The 22724-nt window shown below is 45.0% G+C and overlaps 1 protein-coding gene across 5 annotated transcripts in view; it reads left to right on the top strand.

Moving 5' to 3' along the window:
- SUN2 (Sad1 and UNC84 domain containing 2) overlaps nucleotides 1–22724 on the top strand; it is a 981481-nt gene that overhangs the window by 693571 nt on the left and 265186 nt on the right. For 4 of the 5 annotated variants that reach the window (XM_068253600.1, XM_068253601.1, XM_068253603.1 and 1 more), the window contains one exon: nucleotides 19999–20232. The exons of the other annotated variant lie outside the window; for it this stretch is intronic. In XM_068253600.1, coding sequence (XP_068109701.1) covers nucleotides 19999–20232 — 234 coding nt within the window. The remainder of the gene's footprint in view (nucleotides 1–19998; nucleotides 20233–22724) is intronic. 5 annotated transcript variants of the gene reach the window in all.

The following is a 22724-nucleotide window of genomic DNA, read 5'->3' on the forward strand; positions in this document are numbered from 1 at the left end:
TCAGCGCAGAGGCAAGGTTAAGCGGTCATCACCTTCCTGTGCGCGCATGCACCTCCTGTTTTCCCTTTTGATGTTGCATGTATATAGCTGTCTGTACCACCAGCCTGCAAACTTACAGGATATAAGCCCGACGAAGGCTGCAAGGCCGAAAGCTTGCTTATTTTTATTCATTCTTAGTAAGCCAATAAATGGTATCATCCTGATTTAAAACTTCGTAATATTCCTGAAAGTATATAGCCTTAATTTTTAAATGTATTCAGGATAATACACTATTTCCACCCATTTAGTCGTACTATTTTTCTATTATACGTGTGTGTGTGTGTTTGTGTGTGTGTGTGTGTGTGTGTGTGTGCGTGCGCACGTGTGAAGAGGATGAAGGGGGGGCACCAAGATCAGATTTCGCTCAGGGCGCTGTAGAACCTAGGGCCGGACCTGCTCTGTTACAAGGAATGTCTGGAGGTAACGAAGACTACGGGAAGACGTGAATGAGCTCCCGTAAAGGGAACCCGAGGTAAGAGGGATATGGAGGCTGCCATATTTATTTGTTTTTAAATAATACCAGTTTTCTGGCAGCCCTGCTGATCCTGTGTCTGTAATACTTTTAGCCATAAACCCTGAACAAGTATGCAGTACATCAGGTACTCTGACTCGGCTGACTCTGCTTTTACTGGATTAGCCATATGCTTGTTCCAGGGTTTTGATTCAGACACTACTTATGCCAGAAGATCAACAGGGCTGCCAGGCAACTGACATTGTTTAAAAACACACGATTGGTTCGCACGATGGCCAGGGGCCCCGGACCTCTCTCACTGGCCGGGGCCCCAAGGCCAATGCGCGATACCTGGAGGGGAGTGCAGGTGGGCCTGGACCTCTCACACCCAGGCTCTGGACCTCTCACATCCAGAAAACCCACCAACACTGCCTCCATACTGAATGCTAAATTCGACACACACAAGCAATAGAACACAGCAATACATGCATGCAGCTACATTTAAGTCGTCAGCAGGTGCTCGTCAGCCAATCAGGATGCACTGTCATACACCCTTTACCTGCCATACCACATCTAGCAGCCATTAGCATTCAGGTGGGAGGCTTCAGTTGGACGCAAAATCGCAAGATTGCGTCGCTAGCAGGACCGCCCCGTGCAGGCATTCCTCCCACAGGGGTCCCTCCCTAACCGCTCACCTGTCTGCCATGTCCTAGAGCTGAAAAAAAACGTTTAAAAACACACGATTGGTTCGCACGATGGCCAGGGGCCCCGGACCTCTCTCACTGGCCGGGGCCCCAAGGCCAATGCGCGATACCTGGAGGGGAGTGCAGGTGGGCCTGGACCTCTCACACCCAGGCTCTGGACCTCTCACATCCAGAAAACCCACCAACACTGCCTCCATACTGAATGCTAAATTCGACACACACAAGCAATAGAACACAGCAATACATGCATGCAGCTACATTTAAGTCGTCAGCAGGTGCTCGTCAGCCAATCAGGATGCACTGTCATACACCCTTTACCTGCCATACCACATCTAGCAGCCATTAGCATTCAGGTGGGAGGCTTCAGTTGGACGCAAAATCGCAAGATTGCGTCGCTAGCAGGACCGCCCCGTGCAGGCATTCCTCCCACAGGGGTCCCTCCCTAACCGCTCACCTGTCTGCCATGTCCTAGAGCTGAAAAAAAAACGTTTAAAAACACACGATTGGTTCGCACGATGGCCAGGGGCCCCGGACCTCTCTCACTGGCCGGGGCCCCAAGGCCAATGCGCGATACCTGGAGGGGAGTGCAGGTGGGCCTGGACCTCTCACACCCAGGCTCTGGACCTCTCACATCCAGAAAACCCACCAACTGACATTGTTTATAAGGAAATAAATATGCCAGCCTCCATATCCCTCTCACCTTGGGTATCCTTTAAGGTCACAAGCTTTACAGGTGGTGTATAGAGTTATGCGACTGACAGATAAACATATCAGCGTCCATGGAGTTATCAATATATACAAGGACAACATAGTATGTTCTTTGTGGCTATTGGGGTGAAGATAACACTATAGCCTGTTCCTAAACACTGGAACATAGAGAGATATACACCTATACCTGTCTAACCTATACTAGGGACACCTATACTTGGCTGTCTATACTTGGGGCATCTATACCTGGCTATTTATACTGGGGGCATCTATGCTTGGCTACCTATACTGGGGGCACCTATACTTGTCTAGCTATACTAGGGGCACCTATAGTTAGTTTGATTGAAAAAAAGACATCCATCCATCAAGTCCAATCAGAAAAAAAAAAGATAAAAAAAAAACTGACTTTTCTGACCAGCCTTTTTTTTCCATTCAGACCACTGCAGCTTTCACGGTTTATTGCTCGGTCATACAACCTACCACCTAAATGAATTTTACCTCCTTTTCTTGTCACTAATACAGCTTTCTTTTAGTGCTATTTGATTGCTGCTGCGAGTTTTACTTTTTATTATATTCATCAAAAAAGACATGAATTTTGTCAAAAAAAATGACTTTTTTAACTTTCTGTGCTGACATTTTTCAAATAAAGTAAAATTTCCTATACATTTGAGCGCGAAAGTTATTCTGCTACTTGTCTTTGATTAAAAAAAAACAACATTCAGTGTATATTTATTGGATTGGGTAAAAGTTATAGCGTTTACAAACTATGGTGCCAAAAGTGAATTTTCCTATTTTCAAGCATCTCTGACTATTCTGACCCCCTGTCATGTTTCATGAGGTGCTAAAATTCCAGGATAGTATAAATATCCCCCAAATGACCCCATTTTGGAAAGAAGACATCCCAAAGTATTCAGTGAGAGGCATGGTGAGTTCATAGAAGATTTTATTTTTTGTCACAAGTTAGCGGAAAATGACACTTTGTGACAAAAAAAAAAAAAAGTTTCCATTACTTCTAACTTGCGACAAAAAAAATGAAATCTGCCACGGACTCACTATGCTCCTCTCTGAATACCTTGAAGTGTCTACTTTCCAAAATGGGGTCATTTGTGGGGTGTGTTCACTGTCCTGGCATTTTGGGGGGTGCCTAATTGTAAGCACCCCTGTAAGGCCTAAAGGTGCTCATTGGACTTTGGGCCCCTTAGCGCAGTTAGGCTGCAAAAAAGTGCCACACATGTGGTATCGCCGTACTCATAAGAAGTAGTATAATATGTTTTGGGGTGTATTTTTACACATACCCATGCTGGGTGGGAGAACTCTCTTTGTAAATGGACAATTGTGTGCAAAAAAATAAAAAAAATTGTCATTTACAGAGATATTTCTCCCACCCAGCATGGGTATGTGTAAAAATATACCACAAAACACATTATACTACGGCGGTACCACATGTGTGGCACTTTTTTGAACCCTAAGTGCGCTAAGGGGCCCAAAGTCCAATGAGTACCTTTAGGATTTCACAGGTCATTTTGCGGCATTTTGTTTCAAGACTACTCCTCACGGTTTAGGGCCCCTAAAATGCCAGGACAGTATAGGAACCCCACAAATGACCCCATTTTAGAAAGAAGACACCCCAAGGTATTCCGTTAGGAGTATGGTGAGTTCATTGAAGATTTTTTTTTTTTGTCACAAGTTAGCGGAAATTGATTTTAATTGTTTTTTTTCACAAAGTGTCATTTTCCGCTAACTTGTGACAAAAAATAAAATCTTCTATGAACTCACCATACTCCTAACGGAATACCTTTGGGTGTCTTCTTTCTAAAATGGGGTCATTTGTGGGGTTCCTATACTGTCCTGGCATTTTAGGGGCCCTAAACCGTGAGGAGTAGTCTTGAAACCAAATGTCACAAAATGACCTGTGAAATCCTAAAGGTACTCATTGGACTTTGGGCCCCTTAGCGCACTAGTGGGTTCAAAAAAGTGACACACATGTGGTACCGCCGTACTCAGGAGAAGTAGTATAATGTGTTTTGTGGTATATTTTTACACATACCCATGCTGGGTGGGAGAAATATCTCTGTAAGGGCTCGTTCCCACTATCGCGAATCTGCATGCGTCCAACGCATGCAGATCCGCACATGTAATGCAAGTGGATGGGCCTGTTTCCACTGTAGCGTTGTTGAGGTGCGTTTTTTTCAGCGGTAAAAAAACGCACAAAAGAGCCAACGATTTCGCCTGCGTCGGGAATCCGTGCGAATCGCCGCTAATGTATTTAATAGTAAAAACGCATGCGTTTGTTACATGCGTTTTTACCCGCGATTTCGCACCTTTTTCAATTTTATTTAGCCCTGGCAGTGTCATGGTTAATTTCGCATGGCACCCTGCCATGCGAAATCGCATGCGAAATCGCGGGTAAAAACGCATGCGGAAACGCATCCGCATGCGTTTTTACAAGCGTCGGAATGCGGCCGAAATCGCGTCGCAACAGTGGGAACGAGCCCTGAATGACAATTTTTTTTTTTTTTGCACACAATTGTCTATTTACAGAGAGATTTCTCCCACCCAGCATGGGTATGTATAAAAATGCACCCCAAAACATATTATACTACTTCTTCTGAGTACGGCGATACCACATGTGTGACACTTTTTTGCAACCTAGGTGCGCTAAGGGGCCTAACGTCCTATTCACAGGTCATTTTGAGGCATTTGGATTCTAGACTACTCCTCACGGTTTAGGGCCCCTAAAATGCCAGGGCAGTATAGGAACCCCACAAGTGACCCCATTTTAGAAAGAAGACACCCCAAGGTATTCTGTTAGGAGTATAGTGAGTTCATAGAAGATTTTTTTTTGTCACAAATTAGCGGAAATTGACACTTTGTGAAAAAAAAAACAATACAAATCAATTTCCGCTAACTTGTGACAAAAAATAAAATCTTCTATGAACTCGTCATACACCTAACAGAATACCTTGGGGTGTCTTCTTTCTAAAATGGGGTCACTTGTGGGGTTCCTATACTGCCCTGGCATTTTAGGGGCCCTAAACAATGAGGCGTAGTCTTGAACCCGAATGTCTCAAAATGACCTGTGAAATCCTAAAGGTACTCATTGGACTTTGGGCCCCTTAGTGCAGTTAGGCTGCAAAAAAGTGCCCCACATGTGGTACTGCCGTGCTCAGAAGAAGTAGTATAATGTGTTTTGTGGTGTATTTTTACATAACGGAAAATTGGATACTTACCTGCCGGTAATTTTCCTTTCCAGATGTGTCCATGGCAGCACAATAGGGTTTTGCCCCGCCCCCTAACCCCCATAGGACCTTTTAACTATAAATCACTCCCTATTACTCCGTTCCCTAGTCTTTAACTCGGCATTACCGAATCTAGGGTGGGAGCGTTGTGCTGCCATGGACACATCTGGAAAGGAAAATTACCGGCAGGTAAGTATCCAATTTTCCGTTTTCCATATGTGTCAATGGCAGCACAATAGGGAGTTAACTAGCCAAGAACACAAGGGATGGATGAGGTGTAATGGTGAACAATTTATTCATATACACTCAATAATGAACACTCAATACTTTCTGACCAAATTGTCTAGTTGAGTTGACTGCAGGATCAACCCTGTAATGTTTCATGAAGGTATTTACAGACGACCAGCTGGCCGCCTGACATACCTTTTCGGCTGAAACCTTGGTGAATGCAGCCCAAGATGCCGCCACACTCCTGGTGGAGTGTGCCGAAATCTGCTGCGGAGGAGTTATCTTGTTGGATTTATAAGCATTTTGAATAACAGACACAATCCAACTTGCAATAGTCCTTGAGGATGCCGGTTGACCTTTCCTATACCCTGTGGGTATAACAAACAGTCTTTCAGTCTGTCTGATATCTTTAGTTTGTAGTACATAATTTTTTAACACTTCTCCTATATCCAGCGGGTGGGGAGTAGAATCTTGATCTCCCAAAAGGGTTGGTAATGTCCATTCTGGATTAAAGTGGAAGAGGGAAGACACTTTGGGTATGAAGTGTTGGATTGGCCTCAGCACTATTCTGTCCGGGAAAAAAGTTAAGAATGGTTCTTGCCATCCTAGTGCTTGAATTTCACAGACCCTTCTTGCTGATGACATTGCAATAAAAAATACAGCTTTGTGTGTCAATTGTACTAGTGTGCAGTTCTCGTTTGGTGAGTACGGTGACTTTGAAAGATTATCCAACACCAATGGTAAATCCCATTTAGGAAATACCGTTTTCCTTGGTGGTCTTTGTTTCATGACTCCTCTGATAAATTGAACTACTAATGGGTGTACTGCCCATCTTTTGTCTGTGAGAGCTGAGATTGCCGATATTTGTACCTTTAGTGAGTGGAATCCCAGGCCTTTATCCATTCCCGTCTGTAAGAACTGAAGTAATTGCGTGATCTCTGGCATTAAGGGGTCAAACTTATTTTGATTAGCGAATTCCACAAATCTTGCCCAGATTCTATGGTAGGTGTTATTTGTTGATGGTTTTCTCGCTTTTAGGATAGTATTTATGACTTCATCTGAGAATCCTAATGCTTCCAATTTCCGCCTCTCAATTTCCAGGCCGCTAGCTTTAAGGAGGATGGGTTGGGATGGTAAATCGGGCCCTGCGCTAATAACTCCGGGAGAACTGGAAGCATTATGGGTTGTTGCAGTTTCATCTGCCATAACAATGGAAACCACGGTCTCCTCGGCCAATAGGGGATCACCGCTATCAGGATGACTTTTTCTCTGCTGAGCCTCATTAGTAAGTTCTGTATCAGTGGAATAGGTGGAAACACATAAGCTATGTTGAAGTTCCATTCTGCTATCAATGCATCTGTTGCTAGGGCTGCTGGTGTGAATTTCCTTGACATAAATTGGTTGCAACGGGTATTGAGCGCAGTTGCCATCAGATCCAGCTGGGGGTGACCCAATTGGAGACATAATTGTTGGAAAACTTCGTTGTTCAGACACCACTCGTTGTTGTCCAGATCGCGTCTGCTCAAGAAGTCCGCTTCCACATTCTCCTGTCCTGGAACATAAACTGCTGTCAGAGTGTTGACTGTTCTCTCTGCCCACTCGAAGATAGGTTCCACTTCCTGCATCAACCTTTTGGATCTTGTTCCCCCTTGACGCTTGATATAGGCTACAGCTGTAACGTTGTCTATGCGTAAAACAACATTCTGTCCCTGCAGTAGGTTGTTGAAGCTGAATAGAGCCAACTTGGCTGCTCTTATCTCTAAAATATTTGACGGGACGTTCTTCTGGAGGGAACTCCACTTTCCTTGAACAGATTTTGACTGCATTAATGCTCCCCACCCTCTTTGGCTGGCATCTGTGGTAACTATGGTCTGATCGATAGTTTGGATGGGTAGAGGGTTGTTGAGATTTGACTTCCTCGTCCACCACAAGATACTGTTCCTCATTCGCGTTGTTATTATTATATTTTGATCCATCCGTCTGGTGGTCCATTGGGTCAGGAATCCAATCTGCCATATACAAGAATGCCACTGTGCCCATTTCAACATTGGTATTGTTGCTGTTAGGGTTCCCAGAAAGCTGAGGCATTGCCTCGCAGTTAATGATGTGGCCCCCATCATATTCCTCGATAGCTCCTGTATCCTGGACTGTTTGTCTATCGGTAATCCTATTCTGTTGTGCTCTGTGTGAAATTCTGCTCCCAAGAATATAAATTTTCTGGATGGTGTTAGTTGACTCTTGGGTATGTTTATCCTCCATCCAAACCTCTGCAGTTCCGTTAGTAATACCTGTCTGTGTGCTAATATGGTTTCTTCTTGTTGATGTAACAATATCAGATCGTCCAAGTAATGGTAAAGTCTGAGTTCCTTTAATCTTAGACGTTCTATCACTGCAACCAGTACCTTTGTAAAGGTGCGAGGAGCTGTACAGATCCCGAAGGGTAGAACTCGGAATTGAAGGTGTGTGTCCCCCACTGCGAATCTCAGATACTTTCTGAATGCTTGCTGAATTAGTATATGCAGATAGGCATCTTCCAGGTCTATGGATATTGCCCAGTCCTGTACCATTACTACTTTGGTGATTGTCTGTAAAGTCTCCATCTTGAACTTTTTTAGATCTATGTATTGATTCAGGCTCCTGAGGTCCATTACTGGACGGAGGTCTCCTGTTTTTTTCTTCACGAAAAATAGAGGGGAGTACACTCCTCTTCCCCTCTCCTTTACTGGGACATCCTCTACAGCGTTCTTGTCTCGCAACTCCTGTATATATTTCGTCAGTATTTGCAGTTTTTCTTTCGATTTCGGTATGTTTGTCGCTTTGAATAGGTTTGGTGGTTTTTTTAGAAATTTCCACTGGTGACCCTCTGTCACAGTCTGTGTTACCCAGCGATCTCTGATCTCTTCTGTCCAGACTCTTCCGAAAGACTGTAGTCTGCCTCCCACTGGTATCGCCTGGACCGAGACACCGTCAAAAATTCTTCTGGGGTGTACTAGATGGTGGATTTTTCTTTTGTTTGTTGAACCTCTGAAGGTTTGACTGAGAGCTCTGCCACGTTCTCCTATACTCTTTGCCTGGTCGGTAAGCTGGTGTTCTATATCGGTTCTGGTGAAATGAGTTTCTTGAGAAAAAACTTGGTTTCTTCCCTCTCCGATCCTGTGGAATGATACCAGAATTTCCTCCTGTTACACGTCGAATTGCCGTGTCCATTTCTTCACCGAAAAGCGTCTTTCCATCGTATGGGATTTGACAACACTGCTGCTTTGAGGAAGGGTCTGCCGACCAATTTTTTAACCATAAGGCACGTTTAGTTACTACTGAATGCAGCATAGATCTGGCTGAACATCTAATTATATCGACAGAGGCTTCTCCCACAAAGTCCGCCGTCAATTTTAAGTCGTCTAGTGCTGATATGATCACTTCTTTGTCTGTGTCTGATTTGATTGCTTCTTCTATATTATAGACCCAAGACTTTAAGGCCTCAGAAACAGTCGTAAGGGCTATAGCAGGTTTACATGCTGCTCCTGATGATAGGTAGACTTTCTTTAATTCCGAGTCCATCTTCTTTTGAAGTGGGTCTTTGAATCCTACCGAATCATCCTTTGGTAAGGTGACGTGTTTGGCGAGCCCAATAACTGAAGCATCTACCTTTGGTGTTTCATTCAGAGCAGTTAATTTATCATCTTCCATTGGATATAACTTATTAAATTTATTAGTAACAGCAATCTTTTTATCTACTTTCCTCCACTCTTCCCTGAATAGTTCTCCAATAGCTTTAATTAATGGGAATGGCTTGGTGGCTTTTTTAAGGTGAGAAAAATATTCCTTTTGACTTGTGCCTGGCTCTTCCTGTGTTTGTTCTTCCTGCCACTCCATGGCCTCTCTAATTGAGTTGATGTATGGCTGTACAAGACCAAAACTGAATCCTACTTCCGGATTTTCCACTTCTGTGTCAGATGACTGTGATGGGCCGGGTAGTTCTGACAACTGTGGTATGGACTGTTTTGGAATATTAGCTATATATGCATCCATCGACTCTTGCACTGCCTCTTTTATCATTAATGAAATATCCTTGGTAGGTTCCGGTTCCTTTGGCATGCTACTAAAACAGTCCTGACACACCAATTTCCCTGGAATTACGTTATTGCCGCAGGCCCAGCATCTTTTACTAGAGCTGCGAGCTCGTTCTTGGTAGCGAGGCGATCTGCTGCGATCACGTCTTCTGGATCTAGAACGATCCCTGGAGCGTGATCTATGTCTTGAGGGTGAGCGTCTTCTATAATAATAGTAGTGCTCTCCTGTCCATGGCCTCTCTCTAGGCTCTTGTGACCATCCTCTGTCCTGCTCACGTGATCTGAAAGACAGATGTCAATCAGATTAGCTCTTTTCGTTTAAGCAAGATAAAAACTTACCCTAAGGCTACATACTCCTACCTAACAACTTGAACATGATCCTCTAGAGGAATCTGGTCTGTGCCGTGCGCCTCCTGCTCCGTTTCCTCTGAGCCTGCTGATGAGAGATATATAGCCTAATTATCCTGCCTGCACAAACACCTATATATCGGATGAAATGTTGTCTGAACAAAGAAAATAAATTGTATTCTTACAGTGCTCCATTGTGTCCGCCTCCCAGCGTGTTAATCCGTCTCTGCCTCCAGAGCGTATCCTCCAGTTCGGCGTGCCAGCGCAGCTGAGGTTGCTGCCGCTTAAGTATAGTTCCTGGTTACTCTGGCCAATCAGGAAGGTCAGGAGGCGGAGCGGAGCGGAAGGCAGGCGGCGACTGGCCGGAAGTAGTCAGCTGGTGCGCACTATGGAGCGCACGCCGACCCGACCAGCCGCAACCCGGAAGTATGCGCAGAGCTTACCTCGAGTAAGACGGAAGGTAGGAGCAGGTTTGCCCGGCGCAGTCTTCAGTGGCATTTAGCCACACCAGGCGTCCACAGCCAATCGCCCGCTGGTAGGCATTGTTTCTGAGCATTGCTCAAGTATTTGGCAACAAAGTTCTGCGACCAGGACAGAAACGCCAAGCTTGCTATTTAAGCAAAGCTTGGCCTTCACACAGGAGAGCATGAACCTGTATGGTATAAATTGAAGGTAGGAGCTTGCAGCGTTACACCTAGGTCCTAGAGAGGTAATGGCGAGGACAAAAGACTAGGGAACGGAGTAATAGGGAGTGATTTATAGTTAAAAGGTCCTATGGGGGTTAGGGGGCGGGGCAAAACCCTATTGTGCTGCCATGGACACATATGGAAATATCCATGCTGGGTGGGAGAAATATCTCTGTAAATGACACATTTTTGATTTTTTTTTACACACAATTGTCCATTTACAGAGAGATTTCTCCCACCCAGCATGGGTATGTGTAAAAAATACACCCCAAAACACATTATACTACTTCTCCTGAGTACGGCGATACCACATGTGTGACACTTTTTTGCAGCCTAGGTGCGCTAAGGGGCCCAACGTCCTATTCACAGGTCATTTTGAGGCATTTGTTTTCTAGACTACTCCTCACGGTTTAGGGCCCCTAAAATGCCAGGGCAGTATAGGAACCCCACAAGTGACCCCATTTTAGAAAGAAGACACCCCAAGGTATTCCGTTAGGTGTATGGTGAGTTCATAGAAGATTATATTTTTTGTCGCAAGTTAGTGAAAAAAACAATAAAAATCAATTTCCGCTAACTTTTGACAAAAAATAAAATCTTCTATGAACTCGTCATACACCTAACAGAATACCTTGGGGTGTCTTTTTTCTAAAATGGGGTCACTTGTGGGGTTCCTATACTGCCCTGGAATTTTTACAGGCCCAAAACCGTGAGTAGTCTGGAAACCAAATGTCTCAAAATGACTGTTCAGGGGTATAAGCATCTGCAAATTTTGATGACAGGTGGTCTATGGGGGGGGGGGGCGAATTTTGTGGAACCGGTCATAAGCAGGGTGGCCTCTTAGATGACAGGTTGTATTGGGCCTGATCTGATGGATAGGAGTGCTAGGGGGGTGACAGGAGGTTATTGATGGGTGTCTCAGGGGGTGGTTAGAGGGGGAAATAGATGCAATCAATGCACTGGGGAGGTGATCGGAAGGGGGTCTGAGGGGGATCTGAGGGTTTGGCCGAGTGATCAGGAGCCCACACGGGGCAAATTAGGGCCTGATCTGATGGGTAGGTGTGCTAGGGGGTGACAGGTGGTGACAGGAGGTGATTGATGGGTGTCTCAAGGTGTGATTAGAGGGGGGAATAGATGCAAGCAATGCACTGGCGAGGTGATCAGGGCTGGGGTCTGAGGGCATTCTGAGGGTGTGGGCGGGTGATTGGGTGCCCTAGGGGCAGATAGGGGTCTAATCTGATGGGTAGCAGTGTCAGGGGGTGATTGATGGGTGATCAGTGAGTGATTAGATGGCAGAACAGATGTAAACAATGCACTTTGGTGGTGATCTGAGGGTAGGTCTGGGGCAATCTGATGGTGTGGGAGGGTGATCAGATGCCCGTAAGAGGCAGGTTAGGGTCTGATCTGATAAGTGGCAGTGACAGGTGGTGTTTGATGGGTGATTGACAGGTGAATGACGGGTGAATGAGGGGTGAGTGACAGGTGAATGACAGGTGATTACAGGGGAGAATAGATGTATACAGTATACAGGGGGGGAGGTCTGGGGGGGTCTGAAGTTCGTTCTGAGGGTGTGAGTGGGTGATTGGGTGCCCTAGGGGCAGATAGGAGTCTAATCTGATGGGTAGCAGTGACAGGTGGTGACAGGGGGTGATTGATGGGTGATTGATGGGTAATTAGTGGGTTTTTAGAGGAGAGAACAGATGTAAACAATGCACTTGGGAGGTGATCTGACGGCGGGTCTGCAGGCAATCTGATGGTGTGGGTGGGTGATCAGATTGCCCGCAAGGGGCAGGTTAGGGGCTGATTGATGGGTGGCAGTGACAGGGGGTGATTGATGGGTGGCAGTGACAAGTGACAGGGGGTGATTGATGGGTGATTGATAGATGATTGACAGGTGATCAGTGGGTTATTACAGAGTACAACAGATGTAAATAATGCACTGGCGAATTGATAAGGGGGGGGGGGGTCTGAGGGCAATCTGAGCGTGTGGGCGGGTGATTGGGTGCCCGCAAGAGGCAGATTAGGGTCTAATCTGATGGGTAACAGTGACAGGTGGTGATAGGGTGTGAATGATGGGTGATTGATGGGTAATTAGTGGGTGTTTAGAGGAGAGAACAGATGTAAACACTGCACTTGGGAGGTGATCTGACGTCGAATCTGCGGGCGATCTGATGGTGTGGGTGGGTGGGTGATCAGATTGCCCGCAAGGGGCAGGTTAGGGGCTGATTGATGGGTGGCAGTGACAGGGGGTGATTGATGGGTGATTGACAGGTGATCAATGGGTTATTACAGGGGGGATAGAGGCATACAGTACACAGGGGGGGGGGTCTAGGGAGAATCTGAGGGGTGGGGGGGGTGATCAGGAGGGAGCAGCGGGCAGTTTAGGGCATAGAAAAAAAATAGTGTTGACAGATAGTGACAGTGAGTGATTGATGGGTGATTAGGGGGGTGATTGGGTGACACAGTGGTCTGGGGGGTGGGCAGGGGGGGGTCTGAGGGGTGCTGTGGGCGATCAGAGGGAAGGGGGGGAGATCAGTGTGCTTGGGTGCAGAATAGGGTGGCTGCAGCCTGCCCTGGTGTTCCCTCGGACACTGGGACCACCAGGGCAGGAGGCAGCCTGTATAATAGGCTTTGTATACATTACAAAGCCTATTATACACTTTGTCAGCGGCGATCGGGCAGCTAGTAACCCGCCGGCGCTTCCGAACGGCCGTCGGGTTACAGCGCGAGGGGGCGGAGCCTGTCACCAGCGGCTGATCGCGTCACGAATGACGCGATCGCCGCATAACCACGCCCACCACCGCCGATGGGCGTATTGCGGTCGTTTGGGCCCAGCCCTTGCCGCCGCCCATCGGCTGTGGGCGGTCGGCAAGTGGTTAACAACAAAACAAGTGCAACACCATACATGTATATGTACAACATCACCCAACCTCAGAGCATCCCACCCATCCCGTCTTCAGTATGACCTCTTTGTTTTGTGCGTCGTAATCAATAACCTGTTCTTTAAAGAGACACTGTAAGAATAAAAACGTCCCCTGGATGGTGTACTCACCTCGGGAGGGGGAAGCCTCCGGATTCTAATGAGGCTTCCCCCGTCCTCCTCTGTCCCACAGGGGTCTCGCTGCAGCCCTCCGAACAGCGGGCCGACAGCCTGTTCAATATTTACCTTTCCAGGCTCCAGTGGGGGCGCTGTTGCGGCTCTTCTGACGGAGATCGGCGGAAATAGCTGGAGACTTGCGCCTGCGCAGTAGAGCGGCCCGACGGAGATCGACTATTTCCGCCTATCTCCGTGGGAAGGAGTGGATACTGCACCTGCGCTGGAGCCAAAAGGTAAATATTTACGTCCCCGCCGCTCCGGTAGGATTTTCGCCGCCACCGTGGGACCGAGGAGGATAGGCACCGGAGGCTTCCCCCACCCGAGGTGAGAACCCCCCAGGGGAGTTTTTTTGTTACAGATTTTCTTTAAGATATTCTATCCATGGGATCCAAATACTTTTAAATTTAAGAGGATAATTTCTCTGAATGTAATTTAACTTATAGAATGGTAGGGGACTATTGATCATTGTAATCCATTCTACTTCCGTCGGAGGACCCTGTCGCATCCAGTGGATTATAATAGTTTTTCTTGCATAATAGCACAAAAGATCCCATAATATCATCAATCTCCTGTTAGGGACTATGTCTCCCGCAATTCCTAGTAGATGTGACTTTGGGTTGAGAATAATAGGTCTTTCGAAGATTTTTTGAAGGAAGGTATTTATTTGTTTCCAATAGGCCTGTAAGTGAGGACACATCCAGACCATGTGGATGAAATTTGCAGAAATTTGGTCAGATCTAGGGCATTTATCTGATCTTCCTGAATACATCTGTAGCAGTCTCATGGGAGTACAATATATTCTATAGACAATTTTTAATTGAATAAGCGTATCTTTTATAGAGATAAGATAGGATCCTGTATCCTCCAACATGTCTCTCCAGTGTTCTCCCCAGGATTTTTTTCCAGCCGCGTGGCATGAAAAAGTAGCCGGGTGGCGTGCGACTGGGAAGTGCAGGACAAGTGCAACTCTGCTTACAGCACAGGGGGAGGATGAGGAGACGAGCCGATGTACCTGCTACACGATGCAATTTTCTGACAGATTTACTGTCGGATGGACCATTTCCAACATGTTTAACCACTTTACCCCCGCGCGTACGTATTTCTCCGCCCCTTTTTCCATCCTTTAACAACCAGGGACGGAGAAATACGTACTTTCCGCGTTCCCGACGCTGTCCGCGCTCCCGCTCGTAAACACGCCGCCCGCCGCTAGTAAACACGCCGCCGCCCGCTCGCCCAGAGATCAATGAACGGGAAAATCCATTCCCGTTCGTTGATCTAAGCCCCGCAATGATCCGCTGCTCTCCTATGGGCAGCGCGATCATTGTGAGAAAAAACTCACGTGTCCAGCCTCCTTATACTTCCTCCAAGCTTCCGGAAGGAAGCTTGGAGGTCGCATTAAAACAAAAAGTTACTGTGGCCATCTTGTGGCCAAATAGTAAACTACACCCTACACATTTTTCACATACAAATAAATGACTTTTACACATAAAATTAACTCATTACCTCCCACACTCCATTTTTATTTTTTTTTGTAATTAAAAAAAAATTAAAAAATTTACAATTAAAAAAAATACATAAATAGTTACCTTAGGGACTGAACTTTTTAAATATTTATGTCAAGAGGGTATAACACTGTTACTTTATAAACTATGGGCTTGTAATTAGGGATGGACGCAAAAATGAAAAAAATGCACCTTTATTTCCAAATAAAATATTGGCGCCAAACATTGTGATAGGGACATAATTTAAATGGTTTTATAACCGGGACAAAAGGGCAAATACATTTCATGGGTTTTAATTACAGTAGCATGCATTATTTAAAAACTATAATGGCCGAAAACTGAAAAATAATTATTTTTTTCCCCACATTTTTCCTATTTTCCCATTAAAACACATTTAGAAAAAAATAATTCTTGGCATAATGTCCCACCTAAAGAAAGCCTAATTGGTGGCGGAAAAAACAAGATATAGTTCATTTCATTGTGATAAGTAATGATAAAGTTATAGACGAATGAATGGAAGGAGCGCTGAAAGGTGAAAATTGCTCTGGTGCTCAGGGGGTAAAACCCCTCAGTGGTGAAGTGGTTAATCTGATTTTCAATCGATTTTCCGTTTACTTCTACGGGAAATCGAGTGGAAATTTGATCAGAAATCAGATTGGACATGATGGAAATAATCCATCTGACAGTAAATCTGTCAGAAAATTGCATCGTGTGTACCTAGCATTAGGGAGAAAGTATTTCAGATTATGGTGCTCAGGTTCCTTTAAAGCAGACCAGCACTCAGAACTTCCTCTCTTCTCTTAAATATAAGCAACAACAACATAATAAACTTTAATGGAAGACATTTCATTGTTACAGCTGATACAAATTCTACAATAAATCTGCACTGTTTCTACTTCCTGCTTTCAAGGAAGCAGACATTGTTAACCTCCTGTGCTTTCAAATTGGTTTATCTGCCATAGCAGTCAGGTGACACAGGGGAGAAATAAAACTACAAATTGTGAATAGATAAGAGGGGTAATTAGACAGGCCAGACTCTATAAATACATGCAGAGTGCATTTCACTGTTTTCCTTCTTGGAGGGTAGGAGGCAGAGACGGAGCAGAAGTTTCCAGCTAGATGACATGCATGGTGCCGCCTCTTACAACCCGCCCAGCCAATCCCTGCTCCACCAGACCAGACAGCGTGAGGTGACAGGCAGAGGAGCGCTCCTCAGCTCCTGCAGTGTACAGCGTCAGCACTCCCTATTGTGCGAGAGCTGGACGTTGATTGCTAGCAGGCAATGGAGCGCTCCTGCCTGGGTTTTTTTGCAGCTGGGTGGGTGAATGACAGAAGCTGGGCAGGGTCTGAAAACAGCCTGGCGGCCCGCCCACTTAATTGGCCCTGGGGAGAACACTGCTCTCCACTCCGACTCTTCTAGATCAGGGACATCTGTCTGCCAATCTTGAAATGCTTTGATTACTCTGGGGGTTGAAGTATCAATTAGGGTGGAGTATATTGCAGAGAGGGGTGACTTCAGATGTTTCTGCAGCAATAGGGCTTCTAGCGGATCTGATTTTAGTGTAATAGTATTAGAGAACTGAGAACTGGCTGCATGCCTGATTTGTATGTATCTAAAAAAGTTAAGGAGAATTCTTGATTTAAATCATCAAAAGAAGACAGCTGCCCCTCTGTAACTATATGTTTAAGCCACTTAATGCCGAATCTCGACCATTGAATAGAATCAGGAATGTGTTGGAAGTGGGATACATGAGGATTACACCAAATGGGAGTAAAGGGCGAGTAAACATCGGGTTGCGCATATTTTTTTCCTAGCGGTGTCCCAAACTTGAAGACCACAGGTATAGGTAATTTGTCAATGGCTTTAGCACAGAGGTGCCCATACTTTTTCGGCTTGTGAGCTACTTTAAAAAATTAGCAAGTCAAAATGATCTACCTGTGTACAATTTTAGGAGCCCCCTTGTATATACAGACTGGAAAATATAGTGGGGTCGGGATCTACCATGAAGCCCTTTGCGATCTACCGGTAGATCGCGATGTACCTAATGGGCACCCCTGCTTTAGCACCTCTGAATGGCAAAAGAGAGAGTCCCTCAAGCGAACCCACCACCGTGGCCTCCAATATAGAGGCTGTATTTCTATTGTCCTGGGCAAACCACCTCAGAGGGACGTGGGAAGTTGAAGGGTAGTAAGAAAAATTTGAGGCATTCTTCCAGCCCATAAAAAGTTCACTAGAAGTCTTTTGATTCTTTAAAAAAAGGAATTAAAGATCCATATAGGGGTTTGTCTAAATATATACGTAAAGCGTGGTAAGTATAACATTTTGACAAGATTAGATCTTCCCATAACTGTCAATGGTAGGTTAGCCCAGGTGTGGCAGTGTCTATCCAGTGATTCAATAATTGGGTTGAGGTTGACTTTAAGGTAGTCTGGGTATTGGATGTGTATCCCAAGATACTTAAATGTGGAGACCCATTGCAAAGGAGTGATTGCTGCTGTTTTTTGTGCTTTTGGATCTATCGGGAATAATGAGGATTTCCCCCAATTTATTTTTAACCCAGTGTATTTGCCGATAACTGCTAGAAGATTTACTAGTGAGCTATTAGCGTCTCCCAGAAAAAGGAGGAGGTCATCGGCGTACAATGCTATTTTTTTTGGTCAAATTGCTAATTTGTAACCCTTGAATGTCTTTTGCTGCCCGTATTATAGTTGCCAATGGCTCAATGGCCAGTGCAAATAAGAAGGGGGACAGTGGGCACCCTTGTCTCGTACCCCTCTGCAATTTAAATGCGTCCGACATCATTCCTTTGGTAAGAACTCTCGCTCTGGGAGTGGCATGTAGCAGTTGAACCCAGCATAAGAACTTAGGTCCTACCCCAAAATGTTGTAGTAGCAACCACAAATAAGGCCACTTTACAGAGTCAAAAGCCTTTTCTGAATCCAATGAGGCTATTACCCTACGACCACAATTCTCATGTTTAGCAGAGAGATTGATGTATAGTCGTCTAATATTAATGTCTGTTCCTCTCCCTGGCATAAATCCCATTTGGTCAGGGTATATTAAAGTTTCTAATAATGGTTTGAGTCGGTTTGCCAGAATTGTAGCCACAATTTTTGCATCCATATTGATTAAGGAAATGGGTCTATAAGATGAGCAGAGTAACAGATCTCTTCCTCCCTTAGGGATGACAACTATTAGAGCCTCTTGTATATAATCAGGCAAGGAATGTATATTATCCGGGTCTTGAAAAAGTTCAAGCAAGTATGGGGTAAGTTTCTCAGAGTATTGTTTATAAAATTCGGATGGTATTCCATCTAGACCTGGAGTTTTTTTGGGTTTTAGTGTAGCTATAGAGTTAGCTATCTCATCTGCTGTAATTGGGAGTTCAAGAGATTTCTTTTGTTCTACAGAAAGTTCTGGTAGTGGAATATCAGAAAGATATTCTTCTAAGTCACTTAGAGGGGAATTATATTTGGTGCAGTATAAAGATTGATAATATCTAGCAAATTCCGTATTTATCTCTTCGGCAGTAAACACAGTGTTACCTGCTTCTGAGACAATCGCAGGAATAGTCACCGTAGGACTCTGTTCTCTAGTCAGCCATGCCAGCATTTTACCACACTTATAGGAGGCTCAGTCCAGATGTGTGAGGTATAGAATTTCGGTATCTTTAACCTCGTGTTCTGCTTTTTGATACTCAAGGAGTCTAGTTTTTTTTACACTGTTTAATTTGTACCATGTATTCCCCCCTCATAAAAGCTTTAAAGGTATCCCAGACCACTGATTGGTCTGCTGAATCTTTATTATTTGTCCAGAACTGGGCTATACTTGGGGGATTTTTTCCCCTACTATTTGGTCATGGATCCAGTAACCAGACAATCTCCACAGCCTACGTGAGGAGTGTTGCCTGAGGGTTAAAGTAGTTAGAAGAGGTGCGTGATCAGAAAGTACCCATGGTAGCCGTTGAACAGATTGAATGCATGGGAGAGCAGTAAGATGTTCCACATTTTAAATACTTTCACTGTGAAGGACGTCTTTCTAATTAGATGGTGAAAACTTTTATCATCCATATGCAAATCATGTCCCCTTCCTGTTCTCCTCCTGGTCTCCGCGTTTCCCCACAGGCGCCCCATTAGCAGTTCACGACCGGTCGTGGACTGCTCTCTTCCGTGTTGGGTGGGCTTTGGCAGTCTTCGGAAGCATTTGGGCTTCCGAAGACGGGCCGCTCCATACTGTGCACGCGCAAGCACCCTCTCTCGTGCGCAGAACAGGGCCACCTGTCTTCGGAAGCCTGAGTGCGTCCGAAGACTGTCGAAGTCTGCAGGGGAACAAGAACACCATGAGGAGAACGGGAAGGCTCTATAGGACCCAGAGCCTTCCCTCTCCTTAGGGGAGTATCTGTTTTTATTTTTAAAATCACTCCAGACTTGCTTTAAATGTTGTGTTTTACTAGAAACTTTGGCTCTTTCAACATCCTGTTACTAGTGTTAAGCTTTCTTCCTTTCTCTATGCCTTCTACCCATTTTTCATATTGTTGGCTCTATTTATTGATATATGTTTTTCCCAGCTGGTTACAGTAGCTCCACAACTGTTGAGTAACCCAATTTTATGGTTGTAGTATTCTTTAATTTAGCGCAATAATTGAGGCTAACCATTGATGAACAGGTTTGCTAAGAACAAGTGAATCATTTGTCCATTCTCTTGTGCTGAACCACTAAGATCCATCACATCAGCAACACATTTAAATGATGTCAGTGGTGGATATGTAAAAAGTCTTTGTTACATGAAAACTGTGTTTTTTTATGTGATTGGAAAATCTTTATGCCAACCTAGAGAAATCACAAATCACTTATTTGGAGCCTTCCCTCTTCAGAGGCTGTGCATGTCTAAGTGCTGTGCCATTAATTTTTTTTTCTTTGCTTTATTAGGTACAATCACTGTTCCCTGTCTGGCTTCTAAATACCTTGGAGCCAAAGAATGGTGGTTCTGGCTCCCTCTCTGATACTTTCCTGCATCAGAATGGGCTTCAAAATCATTTGCTGGAGTTGGAAAAAAAGATCCTTGCTGGAGTGGCTGCAGACAAAAGACAATGGACATCTCAGACCCACGTAGCCATAGATAAGGAGCTGCAGACAAGTGGACTGTCTGGAGTATCCCGAGAGGTATATTCTAGTTCTAAATTTCTTATTTGGTGTTGCCCTTCCTATAGAAAAATCTCTCGTGGGGTGTCCAAATAGATTATCCAATACAAGGCAGGCATATTTTCCTGTTTCTAATTTGACTCTAAGCAAAAGACCTACTGTATCTCCTGAGATTCAGTCTTTGTTAAATAGGCATTAGAGAACTTGCTGATTTGATAAGAGCTGCACTTTACTAACCAAGAAAATGCAGAGTAAAATGCAATAAACAATAAATGAGAGTTAAAGCATGCAATGTTATTAGAACTATTTAGTGTGCGTACTGGTTTGAGACAACACTTTTGTTATAGAAGACCAGGGTTAAAATCCTAGTAGCTACCTACAGTATTTTTCTGAATATAAGGTGCACTTTTTCTCCTTCAAAAGTGGTTGAGAAAAAGTCACTGCATCTTATATGCCAAATACTTGGAGTCCTCGACTTATGAACACCCTCCGATATAAATCCCCGATCAGGGACTCCCTGCATTGTCCCTGTATGCTCCCCTGTGTACTCCGTCCCCGTCCCCCCTTTCTTGTGTTATGTAATTACAAGTGACATGTCTATCACCTGATCTGAGGGAGCCTGCGGCAATTAGCTGCATCTACTCTCCCTCACTCTTCCCCTAGTGCTGGCTAGCAGATGCAGCAGATCGCCACAGGTTCCCTCAGATCAGGTGAGAGATGCACCGCTTGTTATTACATTGCATGGGGGAGCAGAAGACACATGAGATACAGGGGAACAAACAGGGACACGTGGACAGAGGCAGACACATATAGGGGACAAAAACAGGGGGACAGAGACTGACACATGGGAGAGAAAAACAAGGTCAGAGTCTGACACATGAAGGACAAAAACAGAGGCACAGGCGGACGCATAGGTGACAAGGACACAGGAGGACAGAGGCTGACACATAGTGAAAAAAACAGGGACCCAGGGGGACACAAGAAGAAAAAGGGGTACACAAGAAGTACACAATAATTGAGGGGAGGGGGGGACATCCAGAAGACGCCACTGCACTATAGACACAACAGGTTTAGTACATTTTTTTCCCCCTGGTTTGTGTCCTCTTAACCTCGGTGCCTCTTATTGTCCAGAGCTTATTTTCCCAAAAATATGATATTCACTAAGGAGGCCTTGAGCAAGACTTCCTAATGCTCCAGGGTGGCCTACAGAGAGCACCCTTAAGCCGCATCTACACGCGTAGATGCGGCCGCCATGTTCCTTATCAATCGAGCCGCTGATGTGGCTCGATTGATAAGATCCGACAGGACGGATCTTGCTTCCGCCGATTCCCTGCTCACTCCCCACAAGGGGACAATGGCAGAGAATCGAGCGGAAGATAAGCAGCGCCGGCTTGGACGAGCGGGGAATCGAAGCCGGCGGGGACGCGGCGGGCACGTGCGGGGACGCGGAAGAGGCGATCCGGCGGCTAATCGAGCTGCTGGATCGCCGCCTCATCTACACGTGTAGATGAGGCTTTAGAGCATGCAGCTCTTAAATGCTTTGAGTCCGACAGGAGATAAGCACAATACAAATGTTAGCATTATTACGGTACATTAAAATGTAATTGCAAATGTAAAATTATGATCTCTTTCTGAGGTGTGTCTATAAGCTGAGTCTAAGGAACTCATTGCTGTGAAACAGACATTTTAGGTGCAAAAGAATAAATTAAATCACAATTACATCTCCCTTCCTTCTTGGGATATACCATATATGAACAGATAGTATTTTAAGATCCTGGTCCATGTACATCGATGAGATCTGTTCTTCAAAACCTAAAAAATTAGAGAAATAAAAGTAAGTGGGATGGCGAAGGGAAGGGAACTATTTTATAATACACGATAATTACTGATTGACACTCTAGTCTCTGTAGTGTGAATCTGGATTTTCAGAAGGAAAAAACAGCATTAACCATACATTTTCCCACCTCTTTTTGGTACACAGGAAACCCATCTTCAGACTAGACCAGCAGTGTTGAACTCAAATATACAGTGGGCCAAAACTGAAAACTGAGACTAAGCCATTGGCCAACCTCAATGTCTAGTGGTCACCTCCCTCCCTTATACAGTTCCCTGGTGTCTGCTGCCCCCTTCCTTTTCCTATATAGTTACCTGGTGCATAATGGCTCCCCTCCCTCTCCTATACAGTTCCCTATAAGGTCTAGTGGTTGTCCTCCCCTATACAGTTCCCTGGTGTCTAATGGCCTCCCTCCCCTATACATTTCCTTTGTGTCTAGCCCCTCCCCATCCCCTATACAGCTCCCTGAAGTCTAGTGGCCCCTCTCCCTTCACCATGTGGCTTCATAGTTTCAGCGCTTAGCCATATGGGCTAAGTGCTCAGGTGCTCACTAGCCAATTATAATGCAAAGTGCGGAAACCACTTGAGGGCCAAATTTGATGGCACAGCTGGACAGAGTTTGACATGTATAGACTAGACCATTTATTTAAAACAAATCTGAGGTACATTTTTATGCCCG

Source organism: Hyperolius riggenbachi, chromosome 9 (genome assembly GCF_040937935.1).
Source record: "Hyperolius riggenbachi isolate aHypRig1 chromosome 9, aHypRig1.pri, whole genome shotgun sequence".
NCBI classification, from domain to species: Eukaryota; Metazoa; Chordata; class Amphibia; order Anura; family Hyperoliidae; genus Hyperolius; species Hyperolius riggenbachi.